Genomic DNA, 16,283 nt, shown 5'->3' on the forward strand with positions numbered 1-16,283 from the left:
CATCTCGTTACTATTCTAAAAAAGATAAAACAACTGAATATTATTAAAGTTGATAATTGAGAATATTATTGAGGGGTAGATGCAATTATTCAAACATGAAGGTTTTTTTTTGTAATTTAACCTACATCAGGGTGGTTTGTAAGTTAACCTAAATAAGGGTAAATGAGTGATAACCCCCTAGTTTTTAAAATATATATGAGGAGGTCCAATTGATTTTTTTGTCCTAGTTAAAAACCCAAATTTTAATCTTAATTTGGTAGACCCCCTGAGCACACTTGAAGTACCTATTATGCCCTTATAGAATCAGTATTTAGAATCCACGTTGGTCACCAATTCATATTCATTCAGCGTTCTCTCTCCACTCCCCAAACCCTAGCCCTCTCTCACTCTCTCTTCTCTGGATATCTTCTCTCGTGCCGTTGCCGTGATATTTCTCATTCTGCCGCGATTATTAGCGGCCGAGCTCTCCTAGGCAAACCGCCGCTTTGTTTCCCTCTGTTCCTCCGCCACTCTCACCGAAGCTCTCACCGCCATCAAATCGTCGGAGTTTGGAGATGATTTGTAGTACCTATTGGCGAGTCTCTGTCGCCGCCGCCGCCGTTGCGAGATCTGAGACCACAAGAAGGGAAGATGTTTCGAGAGAAACATTGGCATCTAGATTCTATTTCACCTCTATTTCGGCGCCGTGAATATGTTCTGATGCGACTCCGCCTCCGCCAACGAAGCTGCGCTCGTCACTCTCCTTAACCTTGCTGTCACAGATGAAACGTGTTGCTAAAATTGTAAGTTATTATTACTGATATTTTGATCATTGTTTTGTACGTGCGTTTGATGGCCAAATTACAGAGAAGGCTGACTTTTCAATTGATTTGATGGGTTTTTTTTATTTATTATTATTATTACATAAAATGACAGAGGACTAGATTTTATTTAATATTTTATTTTTGGCTGGTGAAAGCTTTGAATAAACAAATCCATGATCCATATATATATATGAGTGTATATAGTTTGATGTATGTTTCTATTACTGATTCCATTTTGATTTTATTTTTATTTTTTTGTGCTTTCGATTTTGTGTTGGCTTCTTATGAGTTCGTTCGCAGATTTGTTCTTAAACTTGCCGTTTCTTCTGTCGCAATAAAACAATTATTTCGAAGAAAGATATAATCGAGATTAAAAATTATATGTAGTCATATACAGTCATATGTAGTCATGGCTACATATAACTATATATGACTATAGAATTTGTAGTATACTATAGTCATTTGTAGTCGATTTCAGTACAAAAAATTAACATTTGTTTTGTATTTTTCGTGTAATCTAACTCGCATGTTCCATTTTTCTCTTTAACTCGTATTTTTTTTGTCGCAAGACTTTTTGCTTTTCGTTTTCTCTAACTGGTATTTTCTTTGCTACAGGGATTGTTGTTTTTGCCACTTCTATACAGTAAGAAATGACGGGGAGAAGTGCTTTACTACATGTTACTATAGTCATATATAGTAACATTACTACATATATGGTAACCTGACTATATGTTACATAGTCATATATAGTAACATTACTATATGTTACTATAGTGATATATAGTAACATATAGTAACATGACTACATGTTACTATAGTCATGTATAGTAACATATAGTAACATGTAGTCATGTCTGGGTTATGTGTGTTTTTAATATTGAGTGATGATGATGATTTTGTTCTTTATTGAAGAACATATGCATGTGATTGTGTATTTCGATCTATATTTGTACAATTTGATATATAATATCAATATTTATTTCGATCTATATTTGTACAAGTTGATTTATAATATCAATAATTAAATTGTGATTTTTGTTGTTAGTGTCGATGAAGTTCCTTTTCGTATATAATTAGCGGTATACATAGTCGGTCGACTATATATAACTATATAATTTTGGGGTGAAAAAAGGTACATGACTAGATATAACTTTGGAGTAAAAAAAAAAGGTACGTGACTATATATACTATAGTCACATGTAGTCAAGTTATGTACAGGAAATTTTATAGAAAAAATATTTTTTAAAATAAAAAAAATTAAAAAAAAAAATTAAAAATTAAAAAAATAAAAAAATAAAAAAAAATAATTAAAAAAGTAAATAATTAGAAAATATGAAAATTTTTAAAAATAAAAAAATTTAAAATAAATAATAAAAATAAAAAATAAAAAATGAAAAATAATAATAAAATAAAAAATTATAATTTTTTATTAAAAATTCTGAAAAATGATAAATGCAGCTCCAAAAATGCTAAATGCAGTTGGCTATTATACTGAATGCAGTTGGCAAAATGCTGAATGCAGTTGGCTATTATGCTGAATGTAGTTGTCAAAATGCTGAATGCAGTTGGGCAAAAATTATAAATAAGGGCACAATAGTACTTTTGCCCCTCCAGGGGGTATCTCAAAGAAAGAATTTTAGGGGTGGACTTATCCCTATATATTTTCCATTCTAGGGGTGTATATCAAATGGACCCATAATACAAATAGTTATTTGTACGTTAAAAAAAATTAACTAACAACAACAAAAAAACCATGCATTAATTAGTGCAAACAAACCATTGTCTACAAATCAAATACAACAAATTAAATTTTATTTATAAAAAAAAAAAAAAAACCTAAATATTCCGACGGTGGGAAGGACCGGCTCCTCCACCAGCCGACGGATCCTGCCCCCACCGGGGAATATAATTATACTGTATGGAATATTCTCCAACAGTAGCTGATGTCGGATCCTGATTCTGGTTATCATGATCCGGTTGTTGCGGCGGTGGTGGAAAATTATTGTACTGCATCGGAGGAAACTGGCCACCACCGCCAATTCCTCCAGCCGCCGACGCCGACGGAACCTCCGCCCCATATTGAGGAGCACCAAAATTATACGGGACAGAAAACTGCCCGCTGCCACTACCAGACGGCCCCTCACCCGCCTGAGTAACAAAGTACTGTCCTCTGCCGCCGCCGCCGCCGCCGCTTCCACTCGCACCACCCGAAGCGTACGGCGGCGCATCAAAGTACTGTGTGGTGGCAAACTGGTGATCCCCGAATGCCACCGGGGAGTAAGTAGACGACGACGGCCCCGGAGGGAAGTCGAAGTTCTGAGCAAACATGCCCGGAACTATCTCGCCTCCAGTCGGAGGCGGCGGTGCCGCCGCCGGCGCCGCATCCGCCGCGGCGGCGGCGGCGGAAGTGGAAGCTCCATTGTTGAGCTCCGAGATCCGGTTCTGGATTTTGACCTTGAAGGCGCGAAACCACGCCTTCCATTCCAGGACCTGCTCCGGCGAGAGGCTCTCGATCGGGGTATCCTCCCACCACCCCTTGGGCCGATTCCGGTCGATCTCGTCGAGCTCCTTCTCCCTCTCCTTGAGGCGGTCCTTCTCCTCATGGATCTCGTCCAGCCGCCGGTTCAGGTTATCGATCCGGGCGCGTGTGTGCGCCTCAACCACCCGAGCGTAGTCGCTGAGGGGCTGGTTGGGGTTCCGGAATCGGTCGATGACCGACTCCATCGACGGATGGAAGAAGGAGAAAGGGTTGTCGGTAGGGGAGAAGATAATTATACCAATGTCCACACCACAAAGCGTGCTCAGCTCGCTCGCCTTCTTATAAAGCCCCAATCGCCGCTTCGAGAAGGTGGCGTACAGATCGTCCTGGTTTTCGATCAGCCTGATCGGGATTCTCTGTCGCCCCCTCGTTTGCCTGCCCGCCATTGTTGAACAGAATATTAGAATTAAGTTGCAGAGAATTATTCTATGTATGAAATGAAACTTTGCTCTTTGTGTGTACTGTGTGTGTATGATCTACGTTTGTTTGTGGGGTATTTATAGTGAAATTGTGTGAGATATATATGATTCAATCTGATTTCGATTTACACATTTATAATTTCTTTATTTTGGTAACGATAATTTAACATTTTATTTAAAAAAAATTTGAGTATAGGATTTGGCAATCTGATTTTGAATTAGGGCATTCTACGTCCATTTATAGTCAACTGCATGATTATGCATGTATCTCATTTGATAAATCTTGATTCTAGATTCTAGTCTTTATTTTCATGTAATGATTTGCTTACCAAATTAACAAAAAAGCAAAAAATAAAAAAATGAAAAAATTATATATATATATATATATATATATATATATATATATATATATATATATATATATATATATATATATATATATATATATATATATATAAATTTTCAAGTTACCAATTATGAATAGAATAATTAATAATCGAAATGGATAAAAATAGAAATAAAAATAAATAAAATAAAAAAGCAATAAACTTACCGGTGATGGAGAAAAAATTGCAATAGCATCAATATTGCATAACCATACATGCTAGTTTGATAACCCATAATTTTGACAAAGAAAAGGCTAATTGAACACTTTGAAGGAACTCTATGAATATATGTTTAGTGAGATATATATTATATAGAACTGCGCTCTTCTGTATTCTTGTATTGCTGATTTAACTATGAACGGGCATGCGTCGTATTTATAGAGGCCGTGGTTCGTTTGTTTTGGAAAGTGAAACGCGTCTATTTTTCTCATATAGGAAGTGCAATGATTGTAATATTGAATCGATAATCAAATAACGAGATTTTGCCGATGAATGATAATAAAACGTCTTGGCTATTTTTAATTTATGGAAAGTATTACACTTTTTTGTTGTCCGCGGGTAATATTATAGGTATCGGCGTATCGCAATTATAAATGGTAGTCGTAAATTATAATTTGACTTTAATTTATTGAAAAAGTAATAAAATTTGAAAATCTTGTTTCTTAGGCGTTCGAAGAGAATTTCAATTCACACGTAATAACGAAATTAATTTCTAGGACTTAAATGTATATTTTTTTTTTTTTGTAAAATAATTAGCTTCATAAAATTAATAAGAATTATAAAAACTTAATATAACTTAATATATATTTGTTAATTCCACATTTTTACACTCCACAACATCATTGCATTGTTATTCGACATAATTAATGAACTTAATATTTTCTCAAAAAAAAAAAAAAAATGAACTTAATATGAAACTAGGGGAAATATGCAATACTCCCCTCAAATGAAAAATATTTTGAGCTAAACTCAATTAACTAGAGACTTTTGCTTACACCCAAGTTTCATTCTTAATTAGTGAGACCCCCTAACCAATCATGATAAGACTAAAGTGCCCTTATGTGATTATGTTTTTAACGTGATATAATTTATTTCACTCTTTCACTCTCCCCTCTCTCTCTCTTTCTCTCTCTCTCTATCGTTCTCAATCTCGCCTCTTTTTTTTTTTTTTTTTTTTCTCTTTTTCCGACTTTCTGCAGATCTGTACACCACCGCCGTAGTCCACTCGTCATAGTTACCGTTGTTCGTGCACTCGTCACCGTCGGAGCAAAAAATACCTTACAACCGTCGGTCGGCCGAAACCTAATGCAGGAGGCCCTCCTTCGTACAAGTGGTGGCAGCGGTGCCTCCCCCACCCCGTCGCCGCCCTTCGTCGGATGCATTACATGAAGATTTCCCTTTTTCGTTTTCTCTCGATTTCTCAGGTTTTTTTTTTCTTTTTTTTTTTTTTCCAGATTTGTTCACCACCACCACCGTAGCCACATCCCCACTCTCTCTGTCATTCACCGTCGTTGTCGTCGCCTCCCCCTCCCTCCCTTTCGTTATTTTCGATTTTTTTTCTTTTTTTCTCTCTCCAGATCTGAAACAGCAGCATCAACGTGACTACTCTGGTTCGAATATGACTATTGCTGATTCACTCGATTAGTGATTTATTATTTTCTCGTGTTCGTTGTTTCTCTCGATTTCTCTCTCTTTACATCGCCATCGTCTCCAAAAAGATTTGTACACAACCATTACCGTCGTCGCTCGTTGCCGCCGCCTCCTCCTTCGTTTCCACGTAAGGCTCTTTCTCTCTTTTTCGTTATCTTTCTCATTTTTTTATTTTTTTTCCACATTTGTCCACCACCACCACCACCGCAGTCGCCGCCTCTCTCACTCTCTTTCCTTCACCACAACCACCATCGCCGTTGTCGTCGACTCCCCATGACTCTCCTTTGTTATTTTTCTATCTATATTTATGTATTTTTCGATTTTTTTTTCTGATCTGAACAACAGCAGTAACAGGACTACAGTCATGTTCGAATATGACTATAGTCATGTTTATGTATTCTTCGAATATGGCTGTAGTCATATTCGAATATGACTATTGTTGAATATGACTGTAGTCATATTCGAATATATTCTATCTTCTCGTTCTCAAGTTGACTTCTAAAACTAGATTCAAAATTGTTATTTTTTGTATGGGTTTTGATTGGATTGTTTTCGTAAACAATAGGGAATCTTCGTTGTTTTATATAATTTGGTAAACATGACTATATCACACTACATAATCGGAAATTTTTAAGTTGAAAATGTAAAAAATTGCAATATAAAGAAAGAATATGTCAACATAGTCACATATAGTCATATTCAACTATAGTCATATTCGGAGTTGTAAATCTGTCGAGAAAAATATTCAATTTTTTGTTTAAAAAATAAAAATAAATTAAAAATGGCAAAAAATACGAAAATAAAAAAAAAAATCATTTTTTTGATTTGGTAGCAAATTTTTAGGAATTTGGAAGCAAATTTTTAGGAATTAGATTATTGTTATGGAAAGAGAGAAAAAAGGAATAATTGAGATTTTTAGGAATTAAAAAAAATATTTTTATTAGAAAAAATATTAAAAAATAAAAATAAATAAAAAATGGCTAAAAAATCTGAAAATAATAATAAAAAAAAATCATTTTTTTTTATTTGGTAGCAATTTTTTAGGAATTTGGAAGCAGATTTGTAGGAATTAGATTATTGTTATGGAAAGAGAGAAAAAAAGAAATAATTGAGATTTTTAGGAATTAAAAAAAATATTAAAAAATAAAAATAAATGAAAAATGGCTAAAAAATCCGAAAATAATAAAAAATCATTTTTTTGATTTGGTAGCAAATTTTTAGGAATTTGGAAGCAAGTATTTAGGAATTAGATTATTGTTATGGAAAGAGAGAAAAAAATGAATAAAATTGACATAAGGGTAGAATTGGGAATACAAATTCTAGGGGGTTATCACAAAGAAAGATTTAAGGGGTGAACATATCACCATTTATTATCTATATGAGGGGTTTATTGCTAATGACCCATGAAAGTGTAATGTTGCTTCATGTTTTGGACACATTTTTGTATCCACTAAATATTTATTAATTAGTTTGAGTTTATTTAAGTTGGTTAAAGTAGGAAAATCTAAACCCTTACGTAAGAAAATTGATGAATATATTGGAAGAAAAATAAACATGAAATATCTAAAGGTGATGAAATAATTGGAAACAAATTTTATAATATCTAAAGGTGATGAAATCACTATAACAAAAATGTCTTTTGGAGACATTGATAAATGTCCTAACATGTACCATTTTGGGGCACTTATACCTATAAGGGCAAATAAAATATATGTCGCGTAGTTGTGTGTCGCAATAGCTTGTGGGACACTTATATATGTCCCTATAGAATTCTCTTTTTAAGACAATTATATGTGTCCCGATATAATATGTTGAGGCGTTTACATTCGTCCTGTAAAGATGTTACTATTTTTTGGTCAATAACTTGTTGTGACACTTGCATCAAATTTGAGACATTTGTATGTGCCGCTGAAATATATAAATGTTCTTATATATTTATTGAATAAATATTCCATAAAAATCTATTTGAAATAATTATTACTAAATTGAATAAATAAAAGTATAAAACATATAACACAAAAAAACAATTACGATAACTATGGAAATGGGAATTTCAATTGCATCTGGTCACAAAGTTTACAAATATTACAATCAATTCCAGTATCTTGTTATGATACAACTTTTGTACCGAAAACTATACCTACAACTATGCCCGAGTTTTCTAGAAAAATGTAGTGAATATGATATTTAACTAATAATTCTTACATTCTTACACCAAAAATTCAAAATGCTTGATTTAGCTCCATCGTATGCTTGTGTGCATCAACAATAAAATTCATCATCCACAGCAACCTATCTGCACAAAAATACACATTAATTAGTAACAATAAAATAAATTATAAAATTCCTACAGAACAACAAATTTGTATCTCTGCCACATTAAGAATAAAGGTTAAGGCATAAACGAATGCTGGTAAAATAAGAAACTTACGCGAAAAAAAAAAAAAAAAAAAAAACAGAATTTAGATAAAACTTACTCAATACTATCACTAGCAATCATTTACTAGTTTTTTTTATTAGACTGGGCTACTCCAAGGTCTATCGTAGCAATTCTCTCAACAAATTTCAAAGTGCTAATCGCCCGGTGTTAAAATGCCATACTCACCATCACACCTGTGTGATGTAGGCGTCCAACAATGCTTGGAAATTAAATACAGCTCGTGGAGCACCATATCTAGCAGTATCAGCCTATCAGAAAAACAAAAGAGTATCTATTAAATTCAACAATAAGAGCTGGATCAATGAGTCGTAAATTTATGAACAATGGAGTAATTTATACATTCACCATTCTTGTGTCATTGTCCCATACGAGTGAATGCTATCCGCTTGGACCATTTTATACTAGCACCTGTAGTGAAAATATAGCTTCGGTAAGCACACAATTTATTTTATTTTATTTTACCAAGTCCTATAACATTCTTTTTTATAGTGTGAATTTGATTTTATAATCATTCTACAAAGTTAAATAACATTCACAAGAAATACAAAAAGTTATGAGTAAATTCACACTGATAGTAGGAAGACAATGAATCTTTAAATCCTTAAGGACTCGATCGATCTACATCAAATTAACTTGTTCATTTTGCAGTATGGTGTGAATGTCAAACATCAAGAATACTTTGCCGACACTCCATCTGCTGGTTTAGATTCCCCTCCAAGAGACGAGTAAAACACACAATGCCGTGTTTGAAGGTTTCGTTAAGTTGCTTTTGTAATCTCGATCGACATTAATTCTCATCGAAGTCAAATTACTGGCTATTTCGAATGTTTTGTGATGGGGAGTCGAGTGAATTTAGTAGATTGTGATTAGACTCGTGTATTGCGTTTTTTTCGTAATGGTGTACTTAGAATTTTGCTATATACATTATCGTATATCGGTCAAATTAATTATCGGAGATTGTTGTTTGATTGTTCGGTTACTTAGACATTCTTAGATATCCATCGACGTTCATAATTTGGTTTTTTTCAATGCCGAATACATGCTTTTCAAATGTTTATATACAATTAAACTCATATAAATTAAATGAATTCTGGACAAATTTTTATTAATTGGTAAATTAATTATTATTATTTCATAAAAAATACAGGAACTTTTTTAGATAACAAGTGTGCAGTCAAAATGCAAATTTTAATCAAATGTTATGAGTTATCGTAATAAATGAATGTCGAACATATCGTCACTTCTAAAAAAGATAAAACAAATGAATATTATTAAAATCGATAATTGGGAATATTATTAAAATTGAAGACGGTAGTTTTGCTCAAGTAGCATTTCTTTTGGTTAAACTGTGAGAACATAAATAATAGGTTAAATTATAACCACCTCTAAGGTATGATCAAATTAAGAAAAAATTTCTCTTGTAATTAGACATTATCTCAGGGGTTTCTCGTAATTAACCCTTTAGGCTTTTTCAAACTAATAAAAGGGTAAAACGGACAAACACATTTTCTGTAAATTTAAATAGTCAAACAATGGTCAGAGGGGAATTTTCGTAATTAGGTCTTACTTAAGGGGGTTTATCGTAATTTACCCAAAATTAAATCTGTCATAGCCCAACCAACCCACTCTCAAAATCGAGCCCATTAAACCACTTTTATGATTAAATATAAGAAACCAACAAAGGGGAAAAACGATTAGGGTTACAGATCGGAGAGAGAGAGAGAGAGGGAGATGAAGACATCGAATCCATCAATGGAGAAGCGCGTGAACAAGATACTGAGACACGTGAAGAAATTGCAAGAGGAGAAAGCGGCAGATCAAAAGGTACGAATAAAAAAAATAGTCCGACAGATGAACAGATTGCAGGAGGAAACAGAGGAGATGGAGGAAATGGAATCGATAAAGAAATCGGAAGAGGAAAAGAATGCGAAATTCATGAAGGAAGCAATAGAGGAGCTGGAATTGGAAAAGAAGAAGATACAGGAAGCTAAAGAGAAGTATGCTCTGGCGAGGAAGCTCCGGCCCGATCTCTATCGTCTATGTGGAACTCTAAACGTCATGTATCGCCGAGATTCTCACGATTCCTACGATCCAGAAGATGTGCAAAAGGCCAAAGATTATGCCCAAGCAGCAATTGATGTGTTCAACCAGAGACAAGTAATTCAAGTTTTAATTTTTTTTTTAAATGTTTAATTGCGTCATGAATCATGATTATTATTATTAAGTGGTTTCCTTTTGGTATATATGTGTGTGTGTGTGTGTGTAGGGCGTCGAATACAGTGTGGTGGAAGTAATCGAAGCAACCTCAGTTGCAGTCAATGGATTTATAGTGTCTTTGACGTTTACCGCCAAGCCCAATGATGCTGATTATGATTATGACGAGGATGCCGAAAATTTCAGCGCAAGTCTTCACTATTCATATAAAGGTCTTGACGTAACGCATGTTGATTTTACTATTTAGCTGCTACAGGTAATTAATTTTGATTTTTTTTTCTTCTCTTTTTCTTAATTAAGTTGTTATATATGCTTCGTAATTTTCTGATGATGAATGCATATATGCACTTGTGCTTTTCTTAGGAGAGAAATTAGCAGAATGCATTGCGCATTTAGTGGACGTAGTTATGATTTAGAGAAATTGCATTTGTGGATATAACATTAGAAATTCCAACAAGCGTACGAGCGTTTGGATTGTCTCCGTATGGTGTATGATGCTTTGCATTGGTGTTACTTTTATTGAAAGAGCACGGTCAATTACTATTTTTTAATTGTCTAAAGATACATTATATGACGCTTGTAAACACATCGTCACGACATAACACTTCTACTCGAGACTGGTTGATGTTGCTTTTTATTTTTGGGCTCGATCCGGAAACAAGTGTAGCATTTTTATTTTTATTTTAATTTCTTTTGTGTTAGGTACAATCCATAAATCCATCACCGGATTCACTTTCTTATAGTAATTTCAGTAGTTGTATTTTCTTACCTCTTGTTCTCTAACCTTTTTGATTTTGTTTGATTTCGGTTCATGATTTCTACGAAGAGATTAGGTTCTTCTGTTTATTAGTTACTAAATTGGTTCTGCCAATTTAAATTAAATCAATATGATTCTTGTTTCTTTTTTTTTTTTTTTTTGTTTTTGTTTTTTGTTCATATTGATGTTTGTTGAATTCTTCTGGAGGAATGAGTTTTAATTGGAGTTGTTTTTTTTAACAAATCTAACTGTTGAAGAGGATATTATAAGGGAGATGTGAAACTGATTAATGAGATAATGAAGTTATTTGTTTTATTGGGGTCGTGAGGAAGAAAACCTATTGATAAACTGGTATTTGTAAGATTTCTATCAAATTTCCAGTAATGCTTATGGTATTTACGAAAGTTCCCCTCTGACCATTGTTTGACTATTTAAATTTACAGAAAATGTGTACGTCCGTTTTACCCTTTTATTAGTTTGAAAAAGCCTAAAGGGTTAATTACGAGAAACCCCTGAGATAATGTCTAATTACAAAAATTTCTCTTGTAATTACAATCACCTCTCAATTATAAATCTTCTTACACGTCCGTCCTTACGGTGTCAAATTTAGTGGAATCTTGTTGATAATATGGAATATTCTCAATTTTGTATCATTTTATCCCATTTGAGCTCCACATTTTGAAGCAAGATGATCAATATATGTGTTTTTTGGTTTGTATATATCAGATTGTCGTGCATCAGAAACTGCATTTTTGCACAAAACATGTACAAACTAGAGAATATTCCACGGAATTTAGAAGATTATGTTGAATTGTACCCCAGAAGGGTGGACATGTAAGAAAATTCAGAATTGAGGGAATAGATGCAATTATCCAAACATGATGGGTTCTTTTGTAATTTAACCTACATCAGGGGTGGTTGGAAGTTACCCTAAATAATACAAATAGTTATTTGTACCTTAAGAAAAAGTAACTAATAACAACAATAAAACCATGCATTAATTAATGCAAACAAACCATTGTCTACAAATCAAATACAACAAAATAAATTTTATTTAAAAAAAAAAAACTTAAATTTTCCCACGGTGGGAAGGACCGGCTCCTCCACCAGCAGACGGATCCTGCCCCCACCGGGGAATATAATTATACTGTATGGAATATTCTCCAACAGTAGCTGATGTCGGATCCTGATTCTGGTTATCATGATCCGGTTGTTGCGGCGGTGGTGGAAAATAATTGTACTGCATCGGAGGAAACTGGCCACCACCGCCACTTCCTCCAGCCGCCCCCGCCGCCGACGCCGACGGAACCTCCGCCCCAAATGGAGGAGCACCAAAATTATACGGGACAGAAAACTGCCCGCTGCCACTACCAGACGGCCCCTCACCCGCCTGAGTAACAAAGTACTGTCCTCCTCCGCTGCCGCCGCTGCCGCTTCCACTCGCACCACCCGAAGCGTACGGCGGCGCATCAAAGTACTGTGTGGTGGCAAACTGGTGATCCCCGAATGCCACCGGGGAGTAAGTAGACGACGACGGCCCCGGAGGGAAGTCGAAGTTCTGAGCAAACATGCCCGGAACTATCTCGCCTCCAGTCGGAGGCGGCGCCGCCGCTGCCGCCTCATCCGCCGCGGCGGCGGCGGCGGCGCCGGAAGTCGAAGCTCCATTGTTGAGCTCCGAGATCCGGTTCTGGATTTTGACCTTGAAGGCGCGAAACCACGCCTTCCATTCCAGGACCTGCTCCGGCGAGAGGCTCTCGATCGGGGTATCCTCCCACCACCCCTTGGGCCGATTCCGGTCGATCTCGTCGAGCTCCTTCTCCCTCTCCTTGAGGCGGTCCTTCTCCTCATGGATCTCGTCCAGGCGCCGGTTCAGGTTATCGATCCGGGCGCGTGTGTGAGCCTCAACCACCCGCGCGTAGTCGCTGAGGGGCTGGTTGGGGTTCCGAAATCGGTCGATGACCGATTCCATCGACGGATGGAAGAAGGAGAAAGGGTTGTCGGTAGGGGAGAAGATAATTATACCAATGTCCACACCACAAAGCGTGCTCAGCTCGCTTGCCTTCTTATAAAGCCCCAATCGCCGCTTCGAGAAGGTGGCGTACAGATCGTCCTGGTTTTCGATCAGCCTGATCGGGATTCTCTGTCGCCCCCTTGTTTGCCTGCCCGCCATTGTTCAACAGAAAGTTAGAATTAAGTTGCAGATAATTATTATTCTATATATGAATTGAAATGAAACTTTGCTCTTTGTGTGTACTGTGTGTGTATGATCTACGTTTGTTTGTGGGGTATTTATAGTGAAATTGTGTGAGATATGATTTAATCTGATTTGGATTTTGATATTTATAATTTCTTTATATTTGGTAACGATAATTTAACATTTTATTTAAAAGAAAATTTGAGTGTAGGATTTGACAATCAGATTTTGAATTATGGCATTCTACGTCCATTTATAGTAAACTGCATGATTATGCATGTATCTAATTTGATAAATCTTGATTCTAGATTCTAGTCTTTATTTTCATATAATCATTTGCTTACCAAATTAACAAAAAGATAAAAATAAATAATAAATTATATATATATATATATATATATATATATATATATATATATATATATATATATATATATATATATATATATATATATATATATATATATATATATATTTGATGTGCCAATTTATAAAATTTAAATCTTCAAGTTACCAATTATGAATAGAATAATTATTAATCGAATCGAAACAAATGGATAAAAATAGAAATAAAAAATAAAAAAAAAGAAAAGCAATAAACTTACCGGTGATGGAGAAAAAATTGCAATAGCATCAACATTGCATAACCATATATGCTAGTTTGATAACTCATTATTTTGACAAAGAAAAGGCTAATTGAACACTTTGAAGGAAGTCTATGAATATACGTTTAGTGAGATATATATTATATGCAACTGTGCTCTTCTGTATTCTTGTATTGCTGATTTAACTATGAACGGGCATGCGTCGTATTTATAGAGGTCGTGGTTCGTTTGTTTTGGAAACTGGCACGCGTCTATTTTTCTCATATAGGAAGTGCAATGATTGTAATATTGAATCGATAATCAAATCACGAGATTTTGCCGATGAATGATAATAAAACGTTTGGCTATTTTTAATTTATGGAAAGTATTACACTTTTTTGTTTATCTGCGGACAATATTATAGGTATCGCAATTATAAATGGTAGTCGTAAATTATAATTTGACTTTAATTTATTGAAAAAGTAATAAAATTTGAAAATCTAGTTTTGTAGGCGTTCGAAGAGAATTTTAATTCACACGTAATAACGAAATTAATTTCTAGGACTTAAATGTATATTTTTTTTTGTAAAATTAATTAGCTTCATAAAATTAATAACAGTTATACAAAACTTAATATAACTTAATATATATTTTTATTTGTCAATTCCACATTTTTACACTCCACAACATCATTGCATTAATATATTATAATGTACAAATATTTCATATGTTATTGGACATAATTAATGAAGTTAATATGAAACTATAATGTTGCTTCATGTTTAGACACATTTTTGTATCTACTAAATATTTATTAGTTAGTTTGAGTTTATTTAAGTTGGTTAGAGTAGGAAAATCTAAACCCTTACGTAAGAAAATTGATGAATATGGAAGAAAAATAAACATGAAATATCTAAATTAGGTGATGAAATAATTGGAAACAAATTTTATAATATCTAAAGGTGATGAAATATATAGTTTGTTCTTGACTTGTAAGAAATTACATGACTCCACATCAGCAGACGAATATTCTTTTGTTAGTGCATGCATCAATTAGGGCAAACCAGTCAATATAGTCATATTGAGGAGTTATATTAATTAGATGTTACAAATTAAATGTTATTTATACTTGGTTAGTAGTGTTAATCGTAGATCTACACATAACATTACATATATATATATATATATATATGGTTTAATGGTTTATGATATGTTATACGTGGTGAAATATACTATGTCGTATTAAATTGTGGATCTGCATAAATAACTGTATAATACCAGATGTAAGTTCTGCAAAACCCCGAAACACTGACATACTAATATATATATATATATATATATATATATATATATATATATGTGCTTAATTAATGAACAATTATTTAACTTCATCTACGATTAACAATCACATGGGTGTAACATCTAACTTCCATATTCAATCATAGTCAAGAAAAGATACCATAAGCAAATAAATTAAAAAATAATAAATATAAAATTGCTTATGTGAATATATATATTCAATTGTGTATACGTAATTTCAAACATCACTCTACATATTTATCTTTGACTACATATATTCTATGCGAAGCCTACTAGGCTACAACTAAGGACTAGCGATTAAGAAATGAGTGTAAGATATTTGCAACTATGCTATTTCTTTGTGGACGTGTATAATTCTACTACACTCCAAAAAATAAAATAAAATAATAATTCAAAGTCAATTTCTATCAAATATATAATTGGACTTGAATATTATTTTAATAAAATTGACTACCCATTAGATTCCAGTATCCTAGCTGTAAATATAAAAAATAATGATTGATTTTTATATATAAAAGTTAGAAAACTACGAAATCTAAGAAATCCTAATGACGTATTTATATATTTTTAAATAATGAAAATAATTATTTTCTCGTCTCCTATTTTCCAATTTTTTTCCTCTGATGATTTAATTTTTAATAACATTTAATTATCATATATTTAAATTTTCTTCCTTTTTTTGATCTATTGCATCGTATAAAGATCGAGTAAACAGCCCCTCAAATGCTTTCGCTATCAATTAATTGGTTTACGGATTTCTAAATATCCTTGCCTTATATATAAAACAATTGTTACAATAAAATTTTATTTATTTATTATTATTATTTTCCACAGTTGTCCCTAAGAATTTTGATTTTTGAAGACACACATCGTTTTCGTATAGTCAAGTTTGAAATGGTCAAGGTAAACCCAAAGGAGTAACTTGAAATGTATATATGCATATTAATTATTAAACGGGTCAATTAACTAATTATTGT

The 16,283-nt window shown here is 33.6% G+C and overlaps 3 protein-coding genes and 1 long non-coding RNA gene across 6 annotated transcripts; 2 read left to right on the forward strand and 2 right to left on the reverse strand.

Annotated features, from left to right (window-relative positions):
* The first annotated feature begins 269 nt into the window (after window positions 1-269).
* On the forward strand, window positions 270-1,839 carry LOC148772565 (uncharacterized). The gene is made up of 2 exons (XR_016030459.1): window positions 270-782; window positions 1,419-1,839. It is a non-coding gene; the product is annotated as an uncharacterized LOC148772565 (long non-coding RNA).
* Window positions 1,840-2,537: 698 nt separating this feature from the next.
* Window positions 2,538-3,762, reverse strand: LOC105971506 (uncharacterized). The gene has a single exon (XM_088815980.1). It carries the CDS (start codon window positions 3,726-3,728, stop codon window positions 2,640-2,642), a length of 1,089 nt encoding a protein of 362 aa, XP_088672106.1. The 5' UTR covers window positions 3,729-3,762; the 3' UTR covers window positions 2,538-2,639.
* Window positions 3,763-9,868: 6,106 nt separating this feature from the next.
* LOC105975385 (uncharacterized) lies at window positions 9,869-11,357 on the forward strand. Of its 3 annotated transcripts, none has more exons than XM_088815987.1 (3): window positions 9,869-10,394; window positions 10,504-10,707; window positions 11,154-11,357. In XM_088815987.1, the coding sequence occupies exons 1-2, from the start codon at window positions 9,969-9,971 to the stop codon at window positions 10,696-10,698; spliced, it is 621 nt and encodes a 206-aa protein (XP_088672113.1). In that variant the 5' UTR covers window positions 9,869-9,968; the 3' UTR covers window positions 10,699-10,707; window positions 11,154-11,357. The 3 variants fall into 3 exon arrangements, with proteins under 3 accessions (XP_088672113.1, XP_012856036.2, XP_012856035.2); XM_013000582.2 differs by having other exon boundaries at window positions 10,815-11,219; XM_013000581.2 differs by lacking the exon at window positions 11,154-11,357 and having other exon boundaries at window positions 9,874-10,394; window positions 10,504-11,088.
* An 827-nt stretch (window positions 11,358-12,184) lies between these two features.
* Window positions 12,185-13,465, reverse strand: LOC105975180 (uncharacterized). The gene has a single exon (XM_088815997.1). It carries the CDS (start codon window positions 13,376-13,378, stop codon window positions 12,278-12,280), a length of 1,101 nt encoding a protein of 366 aa, XP_088672123.1. The 5' UTR covers window positions 13,379-13,465; the 3' UTR covers window positions 12,185-12,277.
* Window positions 13,466-16,283: the final 2,818 nt, after the last annotated feature.

This window comes from Erythranthe guttata, chromosome 1 (genome assembly GCF_056151865.1).
Source record: "Erythranthe guttata isolate IM_541 chromosome 1, IM_541, whole genome shotgun sequence".
Classification (NCBI taxonomy): Eukaryota; Viridiplantae; Streptophyta; class Magnoliopsida; order Lamiales; family Phrymaceae; genus Erythranthe; species Erythranthe guttata.

Coding starts and splice junctions, on each gene's coding strand:
- LOC105971506 (XM_088815980.1), bottom strand. CDS start 3,728: ATGGCGGGCAGGCAAACGAGGGGGCGACAGAGAATCCCGATCAGGCTG.
- LOC105975180 (XM_088815997.1), bottom strand. CDS start 13,378: ATGGCGGGCAGGCAAACAAGGGGGCGACAGAGAATCCCGATCAGGCTG.
- LOC105975385 (XM_088815987.1), top strand. CDS start 9,969: ATGAAGACATCGAATCCATCAATGGAGAAGCGCGTGAACAAGATACTG. Junction 10,395..10,503: donor ATGTGTTCAACCAGAGACAA/GTAATTCAAGTT, acceptor GTGTGTGTGTAG/GGCGTCGAATACAGTGTGGT.